Source organism: Stigmatopora argus, chromosome 10 (assembly GCF_051989625.1).
Source record: "Stigmatopora argus isolate UIUO_Sarg chromosome 10, RoL_Sarg_1.0, whole genome shotgun sequence".
NCBI classification, from domain to species: domain Eukaryota; kingdom Metazoa; phylum Chordata; class Actinopteri; order Syngnathiformes; family Syngnathidae; genus Stigmatopora; species Stigmatopora argus.
In genome coordinates this window covers 9,565,877-9,585,548 of record NC_135396.1, presented here as the reverse complement: position 1 = coordinate 9,585,548, position 19,672 = coordinate 9,565,877, and the positions used below count along the sequence as shown (strand labels likewise).

General features: G+C 39.6%; 4 protein-coding genes across 5 annotated transcripts in view; 3 read left to right on the top strand and 1 right to left on the bottom strand.

Annotated features, from left to right (window-relative positions):
- Positions 1–325: 325 nt before the first annotated feature.
- On the top strand, positions 326–8,439 carry hif1al (hypoxia inducible factor 1 subunit alpha, like). Its single transcript, XM_077610531.1, has 15 exons — positions 326–464; positions 2,678–2,868; positions 2,960–3,105; positions 4,200–4,284; positions 4,415–4,530; positions 4,614–4,798; positions 5,158–5,264; positions 5,352–5,499; positions 5,586–5,776; positions 6,159–6,319; positions 6,390–6,491; positions 7,100–7,254; positions 7,411–7,531; positions 7,622–7,742; positions 7,856–8,439. Exons 1-15 carry the CDS (start codon positions 358–360, stop codon positions 7,912–7,914), a joined length of 1,995 nt encoding a protein of 664 aa, XP_077466657.1. The 5' UTR covers positions 326–357; the 3' UTR covers positions 7,915–8,439.
- Positions 8,440–8,939: 500 nt separating this feature from the next.
- On the top strand, positions 8,940–11,376 carry LOC144083824 (uncharacterized). Its single transcript, XM_077611921.1, has 9 exons — positions 8,940–9,037; positions 9,306–9,396; positions 9,471–9,594; positions 9,674–9,831; positions 10,230–10,372; positions 10,442–10,634; positions 10,724–10,857; positions 10,917–11,079; positions 11,220–11,376. The coding sequence occupies exons 1-9, from the start codon at positions 9,000–9,002 to the stop codon at positions 11,283–11,285; spliced, it is 1,110 nt and encodes a 369-aa protein (XP_077468047.1). The 5' UTR covers positions 8,940–8,999; the 3' UTR covers positions 11,286–11,376.
- Positions 11,377–11,869: 493 nt separating this feature from the next.
- Positions 11,870–16,218, bottom strand: LOC144083932 (sushi domain-containing protein 6). Its single transcript, XM_077612139.1, has 5 exons — positions 15,995–16,218; positions 14,976–15,065; positions 14,394–14,594; positions 13,551–13,695; positions 11,870–12,656 (listed from the first exon to the last, which is right to left on the bottom strand). Exons 2-5 carry the CDS (start codon positions 15,055–15,057, stop codon positions 12,383–12,385), a joined length of 702 nt encoding a protein of 233 aa, XP_077468265.1. The 5' UTR covers positions 15,058–15,065; positions 15,995–16,218; the 3' UTR covers positions 11,870–12,382.
- Positions 16,219–18,982: 2,764 nt separating this feature from the next.
- Positions 18,983–19,672, top strand: part of sptbn4b (spectrin, beta, non-erythrocytic 4b) — a 31,265-nt gene continuing 30,575 nt past the window's right edge. The window contains exon 1 of one of the 2 annotated variants that reach the window (XM_077612132.1): positions 18,983–19,155. The gene's annotated coding sequence lies outside the window, so the exon portion shown is untranslated. The remainder of the gene's footprint in view (positions 19,156–19,672) is intronic. The other variant, XM_077612133.1, reaches the window with a different exon arrangement.

The following is a 19,672-nucleotide window of genomic DNA, read 5'->3' as shown; positions in this document are numbered from 1 at the left end:
CCATTTCTATTCTTAGTGGGGAAAAAATGTTTAAGAAAGACAGTGTTGTGTATTAATTTGATTGTTTATACATTTTTACCATCAATTTTTACCATTACCATATATTTGCCAGAGAAATAGTTGCGTTTTGGATTTTTTTAAGCATTGAAGGGCAACAGCTGAGCATTTCTGGATGACTCGTCGATAAAGCTACACACAAACCGGATGCTTCTACAGAATAAAATTTGTCTTGAGGCAAAACACGTTCACTTTAACGCAATCTGGAACCTGTCGGAAATAGTGTCAACTATTATTTTGACGGCGCAAGACCGGAAACAGTACTTTTCTTGGAGACCAATGTTTTGTTTTTTTAAATGAATGAACAAACCTAACAAACCAAACACGAGCCAAAGCAGACAAGACTTTCCAGTAGCTCCAAAAGATAACATGGACGACGGCGAGGAAGCCAATTTGACCGTTCGTTGGTAAGTATTGTCGTCAAATGTCGCATTTGTTTTCTTGTCTTTTGTCAAAACTTTGCGGAGGCTGGAGTCAAGTAAAGTGAGTCATTTTGTTCTTGTCTGAACCAAAAATATAACATTTCAAACAAATATATTGTGCTTAATGGTATAATTTATTAAAGAAGGTTCATGTTAGAGGCAAATATCTCATACTGTAAAAACCTTGAACTTTTTGGCCGTTTTAAAGCGTTTAACTTGTCGCCTGCCATTGACAGCAATAGACGTTGAAATTCGTTTAACCTGTATTTCATTGTGATAAACATTGACTGAGATCTACGTGTCTCCAATTAGTTAATTTGCACATAAAAATGCCAGATTAGTCTTAGTTTATTCCTATAAACATAATAAGGTAAAAGCCATAAAGCTTCATCATCAAATTTAAAGGCTTTAGATCTGAAATTTTGAATTTTTAATGTTTGCAGGCGTGGATACCTGTGTAACAAGGATGTAATTATGAAAAGAATATCTTTAGTTTTTGTAATATATAGGGATTTGTGAAATTCCTACAACGTTGGAATGGAAGTAGCAGCTAGTTAATGCAAAACAACTACTATTCACGTGGTATGTTTATTAAGACAAATTATTTTATTTGGAGAGTCAGGAAAAAGTTATAAAGGTACTCTATTTGAAAACACCTAAAATTCTGCAGGGTAAAAATAAGACAACTATAAGGATCAGAAAAAAATGCACTGTACACATCAGTATTTTGTTTTGACTTGCGAGTGGGAATTTGAGATAAGAGCAGAGCGAACACAAGTTGCAGATGGTCAACAATTCCCTCCAAAATATTGACTTTACGGTTTATTTCCAATCCCTAGTTAATGTTTACTCTACTATAACTACACAAAGAAAGCAAATTGAACTTGTTTTTTTTGTAATTCATTCACGGTGACTCCAATGCGAATTACGCACACGCGTGTGTTGCAATTGTTTGTGTCTGTCTGTGTGTGTCTATGTGTGTGTATGTGTGCCTAAGGCACATGTTTTGCTGAACGGCATGTTCCAAATCACACAGGGCAAAAGTTTAATTTGCAATTCAGACTTTAATCCTCCCCGTGTGTGCATGTTTGATGTCCTCTCCTTGACGTGGGCGTTTCTCGGCTCCCATTCACAAGATGTACAAATGTAAACAGGAAGTGGACATCTTGTCACGTCTTGGATTTGCGCTCCAATTCACTCACACCACCGTCATCAGATGTAGTAGTTGTACTGTCTTTTATACACACACTAGTAGTTCATTGCACTGTAATTGTGTAAGCGCCACGCACACAAAAAAAATACACAAAAAAATACCGGTAAGTGATTTGATGATCCATCCGAAATGTTCTCAGGTTGCCAGGAAGGACGAGAGGGAGGGAGGAGGGAGGTCAGGTGGCGATCATCCAAACTGTTTGTCAACAGCTGAGCGTCCATTTTGGAGACATTGTGTTCTCTCCATTTTTGGACTTTCCTCTTTTTTTTGGCCACACAAAATGTTTGTGCTGCAAAATGTTCTCTCTTCTTGAGCGGGAAGTACAAGGGAGGGGGGGTTTCTTCTCAAATGGCCAGGGGGACGTTTGAACATTTTTATCATTCCTACCCTGTTTTTATTGTAACTGTCTGGTTTTAATGACTGCATTAGATGTTTTGTTTTTAATTTAAGTGGTTACATGAGGTGGCTGTTTGTGTTCTTATTTGAAGGTCCATCAATCACATCACTACACATTTTTTTAGGTGTTGCAGCAGATGTTGCTAATTGTAGGTGTTTTTTTCAGGGTCAAAGTAGCGGGTTTATTTTTGGAAAGTTGCATAATACTTCTTTTTTATTTTTTTAGGTTTAGTTAAATGAATGATAGTTTTGGTTGTGAGCGTTTAATTGGATTGCATGAGGTTGTGTATTTTTAAGGAAAATTTAATAATGGGAATTTAGTGTTTTTTTTTAAAGTGGTGTGTTTGATTCTCTTTTATTCTGAAGGGTTACATCAGTTGGTGTAATTGTGATGAGCTGTATTCCATCACAAAGTTTGTTTTGAAGGACAGCGTCAAATTATCCACTCAGGTTTTAGGGGTTGCATTTTGATAGCCTTCATATGATTAATGGTTTCAGTATAATCTTTTGAAGTGTAGTTAGTATAGTAAAATATTGTGTGCATCGTGATGAAATGACTACATGTTGGCACCTTTCTTGCCTATTTTAGGAGCAGCTCCGAGCAGAGAAAATTGCGTTCTCGCGACGCAGCTCGCTGCAGGCGCAGTAAAGAGACGGAATTGTTCTATGACTTGGCCCGTAACCTTCCCTTACCCAGACGTGTCGCCACACACCTGGACAAGGCGGCCATCATGAGGGTCGCCCTCAGCTTCCTGCGCATGCACCGCCTGTGCCATGGCGGTAAGAAGTTTTACTCCCGATGGTCCGCTTCCAAATGGAATGGTTGCTCAAGATGTCATTCATTTTTCTTTTTCTTTTTTTTTTGGAACAGCGAGTTCAACCATGTCTCAGGAGGAAGAGGACCCGGCCGATGTCCTGTACTCTCAGGCGTTGTCGGGCTTTATTCTGGTGATAACGGTGGACGGAGACATGATTTACCTGACTGACAACGTCAGCAAGCACATTGGCATCCCGCAGGTATCACGATGACAACCAATCAGAAACAGATATGATATAAAATACGTTTGAGAAAGAGGATGCCGATTCCACAGATGTGGGGGCATTATACAGATTGTAAGTCAAAACAAGTCCGGTCCTCGAGAGCCCCTAACCAGTCTTTTTTTTCATATCTCCCTCCTCTAGCACACCTGAATCAAATGATCAACTCATCAGCAAGCTGTCTAGAAGCTTGATAACGATCCCCATGATTTGATTCAGGTGTGTTGGTGGAGGGAGACATGGAAAACAGCCTGGATAGGGGCTCTCAAGGACGGGACTTGGCCCCCCCTGACTTAAAGTATCCGACAATTTTGAGGAAAAAAGGCATTATACACAAGAGACATTATACACATTAAACATATTTTGCATAAATATCAGCAAATGTGTATTACACTTAAAATATAGCTTTAGTGTTATAGTTATAATATTCATAATGTGGCACAAAATGTCCACATAGGCGAAACAGATTCCAACTTTAACAAGGAGTAAAGGAGGACACTGCTCTGGTCTGTTTTGGTATGCTTCGTCTTTATGAGGTCAAAGAGCAATGAGGGGGAGGGGTGTGGCAGTTCAAAGTTCACCCAGAACGGTGTCACTTTTTGAGTTGGGGCGCTTTTTGTATCTTGGGCTCTCTTGCTCGAGGCTTGAGCTATCTCATCGGAGTCCTACAACATTCCAGAGAGCCTTAGGTCTTACATGGGGACACCTCGCTTACCAAATTAAAATAATAGCATTTTTAATATCTGGTCGTTTCTGCAATTTGACAGATAGTGAAAGGTCTTTCATAAAAAAAGTGTGGGTGCAAATTCCTCATATGTTGATTTCTCAACAACTACAAGTAAATACAAAATGTATCTTTACACCTACCTTTGCGCGCATCTAACTTTGAATAGATACAATACAAATGAGATAAAAGAAAATAGATAAACAACAAAAAATGATGTGATGTGGAAATATAAACATTTTGAACATAAACATGCACAGATTACACAATTTATCTTCTCAAAAAGTTTGTTTTTTATATATAAACAATTTATATATAACATTGATTGTATCTATCGCATATTTTCCAGTTGGAGCTTCTGGGTCAGAGCGTCTATGACTTTGTTCATCCATGTGACCAGGAAGAGCTCAGAGACCACCTTCTTTTGCCCCCAGGTTAGTTACAATCTATTAATATGGTCTATTATTCGCATCTTGAATAATTCAGTTAGAATGAAAAAGCTATATACACCGATTATAAGTTGCGTTAAGCTTTGAACAAACTAGCCATATTTTTTTAATTTAGCGTGTGCCAAAAAAGCAAGCAAAGGTCAGCAGAGCCAGAGGAACTTCTTCCTCCGAATGAAAAGCACGCTGACCAACAGGGGGCGCACTGTTAACATCAAATCAGCCAGTTGGAAGGTATAAACTTGACATTGTCTGTGTGAATCCAGTGTCTTTTAAGATAAGTGGCTTGTCTAAATGAACCTTCTGTTGGGTGTCAGGTGTTCCACTGCACGGGTCACATGCGTTCGCTGGGCGACTCACACGAGGCGCCTCCCGAGGATATGGTGTTGACGCTGCTCTGCGAGCCGATCCCCCACCCGTCCAGTGTGGATTTCCCCCTGGACACGCACACCTTCCTCACCCGCCACAGTATGGACATGCGCTTTACACACTGTGAGGGGAGGTGAGCAACAAGACCCCTCATCTAAGTAGACAAGAACCTACTGTTGGATGTGCTGACGTTTAAACGATAAATTGTACAGGCCTGGTTTGCACAACAACTGGTGTTGAACATGCACAGAATGTTATTTTTCAAACTATTGTTGAGTTGGTTTCATTTCAATACTCTTTGCTCTGATTGGACGTCTGCATACTAAATGCCTCTTTACGTGAATTTTATTTTGACTTTTGGCTTATTGAATTTGGCAAGAGAAAAGTGTGACCTTAATTTGAACTTGTTTTTGTATTACACTGATGGTTCAAATATTATGTTTGTGAAGCTATGCTTAACGGAAGGCCATTTTATTTGTGTGTCATTTCCAGGTTGGGCGAATTGGTGGGATACGAGCTGGACGATCTGATCGGCCACTCTGTGTTCGAGTTCCATCATGCGCTGGACTCGGTTAATGTCAACAAGAGCTTGAAAACATGTCAGTGCTTGTCAAATATTCCTGGAGAGACGATATAATCGACCTTCATTCCCCTCCAAAGTTCTTTAATTTTTTGTCTCTGTGCAGTGTTGACCAAAGGGCAAGTGAGCACCAGCCCCTTCCGTTTTCTGGCGAGCGGGGGCGGCTTCGTATGGGCTGAGACGCAAGCCACCGTACTCTACGATAACAAAACGTCTCGTGCCGAGGCTGTAGTTTGCCTCAACTTTGTGCTCAGGTATTCCATGGGCTGAGGTTGAGCCATTAAGTGGTGAAGGACCTCAGCAACATTCATTTGTCTCTTTGTTTACTCTTTCTTTGCAGTGCCGTGGAGCAGTCAGACATAGTGTACTCCTCCGTGCAAATCCACGCCGGCAAACGCCTCAAAACCGAGGAACTCAAATCAGAGGGCCTCAAGGAAGACGTGAGCGAGAGCTCCAGCCACCACAGCTCGTCGGAGACGCTTCTCGCCCCCATTCCAGAAGATGCAGATGCCATCACGCCATTGGCAGGAGGTTGGCTGCCATTTTTTGTTTATTTTATTTCTACCTGTGATAATATAAGGGATGGTGCTGGGGGGAAAAAGACTACATGGAAAAAACAGATTTTGGACTGGGTTAGAACAATCAACTACAAATCAAAAAAATAAAACGTACTTTACTTAAAAATGATTAGCAATACAATTATCCCACTACTGTTGATGCTTTACAGTATTGAGATGCTTCTTAATCTTGTATAATTCATTCTTAAAAGGATTAATAGCATCTTTAGTCTTTCAGTAGTTCATTTATTTGAGGATTACTACATCGTTTGTGTGTGGGGAATAAACTAAAAGTTGGAAATGACAATATGGTTATGTAAAAGGAATCGTAACAGTGCCTGCTTTGCGTCTCTCAGACTTTGTGGCGCTTTCCTTCGTTACGCCGCACAGCCCGAGCGAAGTCCCCGAGAACCCTGAGCGACTTTGCACGCCAGAGCTTCGCCGTCTCCTCCTCCCCATCTTTAATCCGGACAGTCCGCCGCAGTCTTCATCCTCGTCGGATTATCAGTCAGATCCGGTAAATCCAAAACTCAGGAGCCAAACGTGGAATGCGAGTGTCGGTTGCTGACGGGGCCTTTCTTGTCCAGACCCCGAGCGACAGCGATAACGTGCTCGGCTCCAGCGATCTGGAGAAGTTTTTTGCCTTTTGGCCAAAAGATAGCGACAACAAGCAGCATGACACCCAGCAGGTGAGTGCAACGTCATAAACTAAGAACTATGTCTGGAGTTGGACATAGTATTAGGTACACAGACGAAACAGTCGCTATATTATAAAGAAAGGTGAATTCTTGCAATGCTACTGCTTTTGTAAAATGTTATTTTCACCTTCTAAAAATAATATTATCAATAATGGTAGATATTATAATAACGTACAAAAGGATTAAAATATTTATAGTTTATAGGGAAATGACTTATGGAGTTTTTTTTCCGCTTCTTAGTTTCTGTATACAATTTTACATTTTGAAAAAACTAGAAAAGGGAGCTGAGGTTATGATTTTAAAGTTGTCTTTTATATACTATGAACTACCTACGTATTATTAAAGCAGGGAGCGTCTTTAAGGATGCTTTACATACCACTAATCTATAAGTCATTTGGTATGTTGATACATTTTTTATTTAGTTTTTGCCTGAGCATAAATTGGCATAACCTCTTGATTTGGTATTTGTAATATTTTTAAAAGTAATATTCTATAAAACTACTTTATGCACAGTTTCTTCTGTAAAGGGTGATTCTTAAGAGTTACTGTATTATTCTGTGGTGTGTCTGAAATGAATATGTGATGGTTGCTGTTGTCAGGTGATGGACGGCTTGGATCTGGACATGTTGGCGCCGTACATCTCCATGGATGACGACTTCCAGCTCGGCTTCTTCAGCACTGCCGCTGTGTCCGAGGAGAGCGCTGACGTTAACACAGAGATGCCGCCAGAGCTTACAGTCGTCAGCAGAAAACGGTAGCAAACCAGATGGAAACAAAAAAAGTAGTTGAATGAATTCATCTTCATGTAAAGATTAAACATGAAATGACATCAGAACAATTTACATTCTAAAAGAAATATAACTTTATATTAGGACTAATCATGGTTGTTGCTTTTTCTCACGTATCTTAGGGCTCACAATGCGGATGAAGATTGTTTGTCTCTACTGACAGCGACAGACGACAAGCGTCCCAGGTGCGACGGCGGTGATCCTTCTCTGGAGGACCAGCTTCTGCTCAGCCACGCGCTACTGGTGAGCCAAATGACGATCACACGCCAGCCAACAGCTAAAGGTGGAGGCGGATGTAGCTGAACGCGAACGTGGATGTTGTCTTGAACACAGGGCTGTCTGGAGCGGAGCCATTCGGAAGAGGAAACGTGCTCCAAGGGGCGGAGTCATCTTCTTAGGGACAGGGACAGGGATCCCATCTTGGGGGATTGCAGAGGAATCTGTGACACTGCAGGTAGACTAGTCAAAAAAATATAGTACATCATTATCTAATATATTTTAAAGATGGGTGTAGAAGAAATTAAAATACTTAATTTAAATGCTATTGTCTTTTGATTTATTTGACAGGGCTGATGTTGGACATCTTCAAATCTCAGCCACCTCCCAACTTGTCTCCAATGTCCTGACCAAGCCGTTGTCCTTCGTCTACTGATTTCAGTAGCCGCTTCGATAGTAGACAGTCAACCGGCAACATCTTAAAATTCTGAAAATGATTGCGCACACTCCCATGATGCTTTGCTGTTTCTCACGCACAAAAGCCTCTCTGAGAATTTTTTAAAATTACCAATCAATGCACATTTTATGTATCTCATTCGGAGTCATCACGTTTTGGGGGCATTATTTTATTTCCTGTATGTTTCAGGAAAATTGTGTTAAAATAATCTTGCAATCTTTATATCATCTTTTTTAAAATGACATGTTTATGTAATCATCTTTTTTATCTAGTGTACTCTCATGAACATGCAATTCTCTAGCAGCATGTTAACTTTGTGTTATAGTTTTATACTGAAAGAAAACAGATTAAACTAGTTTTTTTGTATAATGTTTTAGACTTTTATTCTTGTGCATGAATTTATGAACTGGTTTATTGCTACTTTCAGTGCTGTGAATGATTGTTTTAAACGTGAAATAAAAGGTTATGTTGAACAAAAGCTGAACTATTCAGTGTCCACTGTTTACACCTACAAAATAACGCAATGTTTTACAAATATAAATACACAAGTAGAGTTTCTTTGCATATCTGTCACTTTTGATGTAAAAAATGACCTGATTAATTGATTTCAAAACCTAATTTTTCTTTATTGCAATGTAAACTACATTACTATTTTCAACTTTGCAGAGAACAAATAATATTCAAATAATTGCTATAATGTCGTTGCAAAATTGTGCACAGCCTCTGATGTTTCAGAATTCAGCAGATATAGTTAAACTTGGTTCATATTAATTTTCACCTTGGTTCCACTGCAAACCTGTCAAAAATTTATTTATTTATTTTTTAATATATCTGGTATTTTTTTAAATAGTAGTTTTATCGTTATTTTCTTTTGCAGGCATATGAATGTTTTTCTCTAGTTCTAAATTAATTCGGAAAGGAAACAAAAAAAAAGTTTTTTACACAGGGACAAAGACAGTTAACCACTGGTATGACTAACGGAGGATGACGTCATCAACAAGCGACCAATTGTAAAGCGAGCGGGTGTTTTGAAAACAGATGTCGGCCAATCTCGCAACAATGTCAGAAGTTGAAACGTAAGTTTAACGTTAAATCTTTCTTTGACTTCCTTTTTCAAGTCCTAATCTTTTTTTATATATATACGTATAAACACGGCAGAAATGTGCTGCTTGTTCGAACGACGTGATGTTAACATTGCTGGTGTTATACGTGACTGAAGCTCTATGCTAACGCTTACTGATGTATGAAAGCCACTAGTGTACAACCTTACAGTTCAATTTTGCCCGCTTCAAAATATTGGAATATTATTTTTATCTATGTGTTTTTTGGGGGGGTGTTTGTCAGTGTGTTACAGCGCTGCGACAGCGCCCTCCTACTGCCATCTGACGAGGGTGATGAGTTGGAATCTGCAGGAGAGAAACTCCTCTTCCTCCAGGTTATTATTATTATTTTCTTCATCGAGAAATGCACTTCCAAATTTCGTGTGTTTGAATGGGAGTTTTTTTCTAGGATAAGCGGCGTGTCCAGAAGGTTCTGTGGCGTCAGCTGTTTGTTTTGGACTCCATGATGTGCGAGTTGGAGGGGCTTCAATCTCCACAGCAATTTCTAACACAGACCTCTGCCCCTCAGACAGGTAGCCCCACCTCCATGATTTGTGCAATTCATCCTTTGTCTCAATCGAACAAGATGCCATTGTGTTTTTTTCAACGCAGAGAGTGGCGCGCGGGGCCGCTGGAAGGCATTGAAGGGGGATTGCCGAAGGGTAACGGAGCAAATGGAGGAGCTACTCGCCACGCTGCTACAAAACATAGAAACCATCAACGACAAACGCCAAAAAGTCACACAATTGTTGCAGCAGCTGCAAGCCAAGGTACATACAGAATAACACCTGGAGTGGGAAATGAGGTCATTTTGTTCATTAATTGTTTGTGCATTTGGGAAAAATGTGGGAAAATTATGTTTGAAGTGATTTTATGCTAATACAAATGGAATGGAAAGGTTTGTTGTCAAGAAAATGAATGTAGTATAGAAGAGCTAAAGTTATAATCATCTACTATTTATACACCAATGAATTCAATTATGTGATTTTTATGAGAATATACCTCTAATGTATCATTTGACTTTTCAAGACTGACACGGCTGACTCATTGGCTGACATTAATGGTGCTATAATCATATAAAAAATACAATACTAATGAATAATAAAAAAATATTAATATTAATTGCTAACATTTCAGATATTACTTCACAGTCGCGTGTGTATTTCAGAAGCAGCAGAGCGAAGACACCCAGAGATGTGTGGAAAAGACACGTAAAGCATTGCAGGCATGTGATGGTCAGCTAAATCGACTGAGGGTGGAGTTGGAGGCGCAGCTTAGGCACGTGGACGGCTGGCAGCGTTCCAAAGAGTTGTGAGTGTATTAAGGTGATGCGATCTGTAGGTGCCACGACACGTCAAGTAACTAGAGCGACCACGTCAGCTTCCAGACGTACGCGGCGGCCGTTCATGAGATGGCGCAAGTCCACTTGCTGTCATTCAACCAGTCAGGGATGACTCTAGAGCTGAGGCCACGCCCTCCCGCCAACTCCAATCGGCTGTCCAATCAGGTGGAGCCGCTAAAGCTGTCGGTCATCTGGAACCCAGATGGCCATTTCACGCTCGAGGTCGACCCGGTAAATATTTCGAACATTTAATCACAATTTAGGCATTACACGGCGAGTAAATGCCGATGTGTGAACGTGACTCCGTGTCATGACGTCAGGCAAGTTCGCCGTGGCAAATGCCGGAGGATGCGTCGAGCCGCTGCGGCGACATCAGCGCCGCCCTGCTGGATGCTGTAGACAACTTTCTGGGACAAGCCGGCCTTCTGGCTGAGATCCAGAGCTTGAGAAACAGGTGAGATCAGTTTACGAGCACCGGGTGTTTGACATTGACACTCTTGCTTCCTTTTTCAGTTTTGCTATCGACTGGCATCCCGCTCAGCGCTTGCTGGTGTACCTCAAGTCGGCGTCGATTCTGTGCAACCTGGAGGTCCCGGAAGGATACCCCGACAGCGGACCCGTGCAACTCCGAGAGGTACAAAGAGACGGACAAGTACTGAACATCGACACGTTGCAGGTATGATGCTCAGTCGTTAAGGGCAAAGATGATTAGCGTCAATCTTTTCGCAGCCATTTTACCAGCGAATATCAGCAGCAATTCCAACAAATAGAAATATTTTGTTTCTTTTTGTTTTTTTCCCTCCCTTTATTTTTCAGCCTCAAAACCCTGATGGGAGCCTCACTGAATGGCTCATGTTTTTGTCCAACAATCCTCTCATTTGATGGTTTTAAGATCATAACTTGCTTTCCAAGACTCAAAGTGCACTTCTAAGACGGATAATTAAAATTAAATAACCAAGATATTGCTTTGCAATTTGGGCTCAACTGAATGATTTTTTTGGAGACAAAAGCAGGGTAGATGTCTCTTTAGATGTGCTAGCTAACCAAAAGCTTATAAAAATTGATGCTTAAGTCTTCAACAAGTGTAAAGTTGCCCGACTCTTGTTTGGCACGAGGCTTAAATTTGAAGTATGTAAGGTAAGTACATTGGTCCACTACTTTTGCACGATGTCCAGTCAAAATGCTTTAATTTTCATTATAGTCAAGCAGTAATGGTTCACTCTTTGGCTGAAATATTCAACATTATTGGGGGCGATAGACATCCAATTCAGATTTGAGGAGGTTTTATTTAGATTTTTTTAAGTCTACATGACACATTCTATCTTTTTAAAAATAACTTGCTTTGAGATATCTCGATGATCAAAAAAACATCTTGGTTGGTGGTTTCTGGTTTCCTACCGCGGGGGCAAATTCCGCTCAGTGAAACCAAAACGTCAGATGGGAAATGACACATAAAGAAACAAAGCTTTAAAAAAACATTTAATATACTATATGATATATTATTTTCATTATGGCATCCATTATAAGAGCGTGAAAATACATTCCCAATGTGCAAGTTGATCTCCCTTGATATAAATAGCATTTCATAAACATATTATAATCTATTAATACAGTGAGTGGAACCTCTCAGGTTATTAAGATTTGAAGTCTAGGTTTGCTAATATTAATTAGCATTCCATGTCGGATTTGAGAGCTTCCACTGCACTTCCTCACATGTATTGGCAATATTCATAAATTGGTAAAATAATTGGCTGAGAATGATTGGTTGTCATGACAACGTCTATATAACAGCATCACACAAGCACACGCACACACAGTGTAGACCATACAGTACATCAGATTTGTGCAAACTGGCCAATCAGCTTTGGTCTGGTTGCCAGCTTCTTGAGTCCAACAGAAGAAAAAAAAAGAAAAGAAAAAAAAGTACCTCTGTGTTACATCCGCCTGCTGTCAATCAAATCCACTTTGCGTTTTCTCTTTCAAACATTCTTGTTAGCTGACAGAGGAACGCGCAGTCGTCGGCTGTCGCTTGTTGGTGATTGGACCTCTTCGTATGGGGGTGGGGGGTTGTCGGAGCTGGATTGGCGCCCGGGTGGCTCCCGGGCCAGCAGGAGTTGGGTGGGTCCCGGCACGGGTGAATGGGAAGAAGGGAGGGGCTGACCCCAGCTGCCGTACATTGCCTCCTCGTAGGAGGGCAGTGAGACGGGAAGTCCCTCAGCCATCAGGTCCAGCTGGTCCGAGGACCGACGCCCACTGGAAATGGGACAGAAACGGATCATGTGACACAAGCTTGTAATATTCCGTATTTTCTCGCATATAAGCCATATTTGAAACTCAGAAAAAATGATGACTGAATCGGGGGTACGGCTTATATGCATGCGCACAGGAATTGCTATACTCTTTTTCACTGATTTATTATTTGTTGGTTATTTTCTGTTTTGCAGTAATAGAACAATCATTACTGGATGAATTAATTCCTTATATTAATAATGTGCTTTTGATTCATACAGTATCTCAGAAATACCACGTGTGATGGTTTTTCTTAAGATTTTCCTTTCAAAGTAACACATTTGTACTCCCTATTAAAACCATGAATGGAGGTGAAAATTGTGAGGGGGCGTCTTATATGCCAAAAAAAATGTAAAATTCTACGATTTTAAAGGTGCAGCTTATATGCCAGTAAACACAGAATACATGTACTTTATGACATGCCACAAGACAATTGATCTATGTGACGTGCTTGTCAGATGCATGTTTTGTGACGTGACACTGAGTGAAAAATCCATTTCACCCGTGCATCATGCAATGCGAGTCTGACACATCCAATATGACATCACACCATGTGTCGCCTGCATTACATGGCACACATTTGGGATGCTATTTTACGTGACACACTGTATACGTGATTTTCCACATCAAGTAATGCCACGATGTGTATCTTACTGTCATTTTATACATAGCATGTTACAAGTGACAAACATGACATGAAAGGCGTGACGTCTCCGTAACGTGTCACATGACATGCACCATCTGAAAAGAGAATGTATGTGGCACATCATGTGATATCATCTGAAAGACATGTCAAGTGTCACGTGACAGATCGTACAGTTTACGAATCGCACGTGTCAGTCATAGCTGGACCCTCACCTGTCTGATTGACAGGGGCAGAGGCGGGACTTGACCACCAAGCACGCGGTGGTGGTGAGCAGGAATATGGACACGCCCACAGCCGTCGTGGCGACGTTGGGCATGGAAAAGTCTGACCCGCTGTTTGTGTTGACGCGAGCGCCACCTGTGAAAGGAGACCAATTGTCAGGGTTTCAAACCAAGGGCAATGTTTTCAGGCAGGGTTGGGGATTAAAAGTAGTGTTTGAACGCCATTGGGGTTTCACACAAGTTTCAAATGATGGTTTTAAGACTGTTAGATTCTTAAGAAGTCACAGCACAACAGAACATCAAAGGCAAAAGTGGACACTTAGTTTTTTTTTAAACAAGCCTGTGCGGTTAGTTGGCTCTTTCCTGTCTTTGAGCTTCGTGCTTATTTGCTGGTTTCTTTTACTTCCTCTTATTATCTCCCACTTCCTGTTTGCAGAAGAAGACTAAAACTAAAATAATCCAGGTTAATAGGTCAATAAAAAAGACGATATGAAGTTTTGGGTATAAAGAGTGTTTTAAATAAGAGATTCTTTCTTTTAAAATGTATATTGTATATATACACATATATAGTGTGTAATGTAAAGTTATGTAATGTTATAGTTTGCCGTGGTAAGGCTACGCTGAGGTATCACATGACCTAGCGAGAATGAAACAGTACCAGCGTTGACATGCGGAAGAACTGAAACAAGAAGTTAAACCTAGACAGAAAGTAGGTCGGCTAGTTTAGATCTTCATCCGTGAGGTGGAAAGGTGCTCACATCACATTTGTCTTTGATAGCGAATCAGAACACTTCTTTGACATGAATTAAAATGGCAGATTTCCCAAAAACTCACCTCTGATGCGGACGCAGGCGGCAATAGGCGGCCTCCAAATGCCATGGTGGCACGTGGAGATGAGAGACTTGGCTGTGCGATAGCCGTCCTCGCAGAACAGGCGCACAGAACTCTTGTGGGGGAAACCTCGGCAGGGGGACGGCTCACAGCGGAAGCCCCCATGCTCGGGCACAAGGGGGTGCGTGCAGTTGCTCAATCGGCCTATCGGCGGTGCGGTCACATTGGAAAAGGGGGAGAGAAAATTCATTTCAAATTTGCACAACATTCCTGCACAATTTCTTGAATCCATAGATGCATGCATAGAGGATCCTTTTTTTGTCCAATCAGATTCAAGTTTCAACTTCAACTATGTTAGGAACACTGCAATGTTTCTTTAAACAATTTTAAATTCAATAATACTATTATTCTTAGCCACCGGATATCATTATACACAGCTTGAGCAATAATGTGCTTGCATTTGCATGTTGTGGATTTCAATGAAAAAGGTGTCACCATTTTAATGCAATGTATTGTATTGTAAAGTTAAATACAACAGAACTGTACTTAAATGTATTCTGCTGTATTTTAAAATGGTGTCGTTACCTGCATAAACCTGTGGTAAGGAGGTCAAAAGGATGATGATTATCCGTCCACATGGCCAAGGAGACAACAGTGATGCAGACATTCAACTTCCTGTAATTTAGAAGTCAAATTTATGTGGCCATCATGTAAGATGTCTTCTACAAATCTTATTTCAAGAGTCCCACATTTGCTTATTCAGGCTTGCAAATCAAAAATATCACTTTGCAAACACCATGTCCTCAAGTTCCTTTTTCATATAGTACTGTATTTTCTATGTACATGTGCATATAGCACCTAAAGTACGCGCACATACGCGGAAACAACCAGGAGATAAATACATGGATTATGTTTAATGTGAATATACAGCTTGCACATTTGCATAGTTGCATAGTGTTGTGATGCATGCATCATCTTTAATTAAAATGCACATCTATAAAAGTGCACTATATTAAGTACATGAGCATACGTATTGTATTGTAATATCAAAATCTTGAAATAACTCGGTGTATACAGTATGTACTTAACATACAAATATTTATGTAAAGTGTGCATACGTGTGTGTTTGCACTTTAAGTGAGAGTGTGTGTATAGTGTAAATACATTTGTGTTGGTGTGTGTTGTCATGTCAACAGAAAGAACAGTTGTGTGAGGTCAACTCATCACACTTAAAAAACACGCACGCACACACACGCTGTTATGAGTGGGTGTGTAGCATGTTAGTCATTGAGGCTTGTGGAATATGACAATTTATCATGGAGCCAAGCAATTATTTGGTTAGAATTTTATTTAAAAAAAATAGAATTACATACAGGTTAGACATGTATAGCACCAGACTTTTAGTTTGTTTACCCTTAATTTTGGGGAGGCACCGTATCTTGAAATGCCACGACAAATCATCAAACTGTCTTTTCTTTTTATTTTATTTTTATTTGAAAAAAGTCACCTGTCAATGTCATGACAATTAACACTGGACCGACATTTCATCTTTCTGCTTGTTTATGTGTCCGATTGTCAATTTAATTGAACCGTAAGCATCTCACCTGGAGGAGGCGGAGAGAAGATGAGAATGAAGCCGATGACCACCGCTGACTCTTCGGTAACAACAAGTGGCTTCTCCGCTGGATGCTTGTCAGCTTCTTTGCCTTTTGGCTGCTCACTCCGTCTCTCTTGCTGTTCCAGAATCAGCCTTTGAAAACCAACCCTAGCGGCGGCTCTGATTGGCTGCGAGCCAGTAGCCATAAATGTAAGAGATAACACACACAAACATTTCATGCAGCGGCCATTTTAAAGCAGTAAACTTTTCTGACGGACTCTTTTGGAGGGGCCGAAAATGAGTGATTTATTTCACTTACTCTTAACCCGGCGAAATATTAACGGATTTTAAAACGGTTTGGTTCATTGCATGAAAAAATATGAATGTGGCTATGTTGAAAAAAATATATACATCTATATTTCGGTACGCAGTTATCGAATCCCTAAAGTTTTTGAACAATCAAAGTTTAAAATTGAGCAATTGATAGCTCTTTTTCTGACACAAAATGGCCGTCAAGTTCCTACGACTCACAGTTTACATTATGCATCTAGCACTCGATAGCATATCTATCAAAATATACATAGCTAACAGCTCCCCCGCTGGAAGGAACGGTGGGTGGTTGGAGAAGTGTGTCACGTGGGCGTAAGTGGCGACCGTACCGGGAATCTCCCACTTGACAAAAAACTCCCTTTTTGACTCACTGTCTACTTATTTATTTATTATTTTTTACATATTTATTGGTTAATTATTTGTCTGTCTGTTTGTTATCTGTGCACTTCGTGGTGAAGCTTTAAATCATAATACTTGTACAAATACGTAATGACAATTTAAGCATGCAATTCATTTATCCAGTTAAGTGTATCAAAAAGTAAACGTATTTTGTCAAAATTAGCCTAAACTTAGTCCTGTGTTTCTCAGGCACTGAATGTTCCACAACTATGGTTAAAAGTTAGAGAGCAACATTTTTTTATTCAAGCAGAAAAGGTTAGCACAACTGCAATGTTAGCATTAAGTAACACAAAGCCCGGCTAAGCTAACATGAAAAAAAGTCACAAAGAGAAATCTTCTTTATCATCTTGATCTTCATGGCATTTTAAATAATGTGTTGGTGTATGAATAAAGAGGAAAATGTCTCAGAATATTTCAAAATGATTTATTTGGAAAACAACATTATTGGATATTGGAATATAAAATATTGATTGTTGAAAAGCATGTCTTGTGCTTTGCAAGAGGAGCTACCAGAATGATTAAAAAGTAAAGTTTAGGATGATGTGTTCCGATGAAAATTTGCTGATTTGAATTATTTGTATTCCCCCCAAATGCCAACTGACTTGCCGTCCCACTCGCTGGTGGAGAGACACTTGACCATGAAGTGTCCCAGGTCGTGTTTGGAGATGGCGCGTCCGCTCAAAGCGTTCTCTGTCGCCGAGTAGCTCTCCGTCAGGGGAAGATCATCTGAGGGTCACGCCGGAAAAGAAGGAAGGAAAAGGACGCATTTTAAGGTCTGGTAAAATCCATCTGAATACATTATTGACCTGTAATAGGACGTACTGAATATCCAATCTGATGAGATAAAAAAAAAAAAAAAAAAAAATCAAATTGATATGACATTTTTTAATTGAATTCAATAATTTCATTGTGAAAGTTAGTTCAACAGAATTTATTTAAACACTAATTTAAGTACTGCAATGTATTTTTCATTCTGAAATTGGATTTCATCTTGTAATATGATTTTATTACATTTCTATATATTTTAGTGAACTCATGAATATATTTTTTTATTTTGTTAGAATAGCTCAAGAATTTCGTTATATTAATTTAAACGGCAGGATAGCATTTATATTTATTCAACATCATTTGTTACAAAAAATTATTAAATTTGTCCAAATTCATATTGTTAAAAATGTCATTTCATATTTTTATTAAATAATATAATGTCAATTTTTTAAATAGATTTATATTTTTAATGAATTAAAAATGTTTAATTTCATGATTGTCAGGTTGTTCTCATAGAATCTTAGTAATGAATGGACATTTGTGTCCATTTTTTAAATTGTATAGAATCAAGAAAAGTTTTAATGTTCATTACAGTATTTTTATCACATTTTCCAAGTTTTTTTCGCCTTCATTTTTAATCTTGGCAGTCCAAATTGGAATTTCATTTGATAATATTAGATGGCCAATGGTGAGCGTGTTTTGCTGTTTACACTGACTTCCAATGTGAGGCGGCATAACGGCTACGTAGTCCAGGTCAGACGACTTGAGGACCGCGTACATCCTGTCGTGGTCCGCGGTGACGGCCAGCATTCGAGGAGGCACTTTGGAACGATCCCACAGCAGGAATGCTAATCGGAGGGGAGGAACAAGAATATTCCGATAAACCCACAAGCACGCAAAAGCGCGTCATTGCAAGCATCGCACCTGACATGCAGCCCACTACTTTGCGAATGCCGCGAGCCTTCATGGCCTCCACGATGTTTTTGGTGCCTTCAGACATGACTGTAGTTGGACCTGGCAGAAACACACAAAAGGTCAAGTTTTTTTTTCCCTCCACATAATTTTTGAGGTGTCATTTCGTAGTGTATTTAGGGATTGAGTTAAATGTAGCAGTTGTGCTTAAATATTTGGAAATAATATTTATACCATATTAAATGGGATCTTTTTGTGGAATTTAATACAACTGATTACACACCAAAAAAATAATTTTGTGCTAATCTTTCAGATACAACTGGAGAGAGCTATGGTGCTAGTTTCTGCTGGTGAGTTTGTGTAATTGGTATTATTATTTTTTTAAGGAAATGTACTCGTAGGTTAAGGTATTACTATATATTTAACTGCAGTTCAACATTTGCTAATTTACTATCCACTCAAAAATATGTCCATTGGTGATCATTTTTTGTTTTAAGAGTTTTGTGGCATCAATATGCCAGTTATTTGAAGATTTCTGCCAATTTGGCGTACCTTTACCCGCATATTTTGTTCTTACTGAGATCATTCCTGGTTCCCAAGATGATGATGACGGCATCCTGCCCTTCCAAGGCTTTCTTCACATCATCCTTGTTGAGAACGTCCCCCACCACGACCCTGGACGCCTTGTGGTCCGCCGGCAGCTTACCGGGGTCTCGCACCAGCACCGTCACGTTGTAATCTGGAGGAAAGCATGGAATGGTAAGTGAATGAAGGAGAATCGTTGTCATGCAGAAGAGACTTTTTGCGTGTGTGTTTTTGTGTCAATGATAAACAACAAAGACTGCTTTTTTGGGACTAGAATCTACAAATTTCTTGTTGATTTGATGTACCCGCCAACTTGTGCTTGTCTTTCACATGCAGACAGACAAACGTACACAAAAGCACATCTACTCACACACCCAAATTAGACTCCTGTGCGCCCAAGATAACAAGCATCTATCAACATCATGCTGCTCTAACTTGACTCAGCAGTTTTGGATCAGGATTATAATGCTTAGTCATATTAGATGAATCATTTAAGTAGAGCTTTATTTTTATGAATTCAATCCACCTGAAATGTATGACTAGTAATTGGGTTAAATTTCATGTAAACATGTTTTTTTGTGTGTGCAAAGAGAAACATGGAAATGTAGTTAAAATTAAATCCATAAATATATATTTTTTAAAGTATGTCTTTGAGCCAAAATAATACAGAAAAAGTCAATTGTAAAGTTTT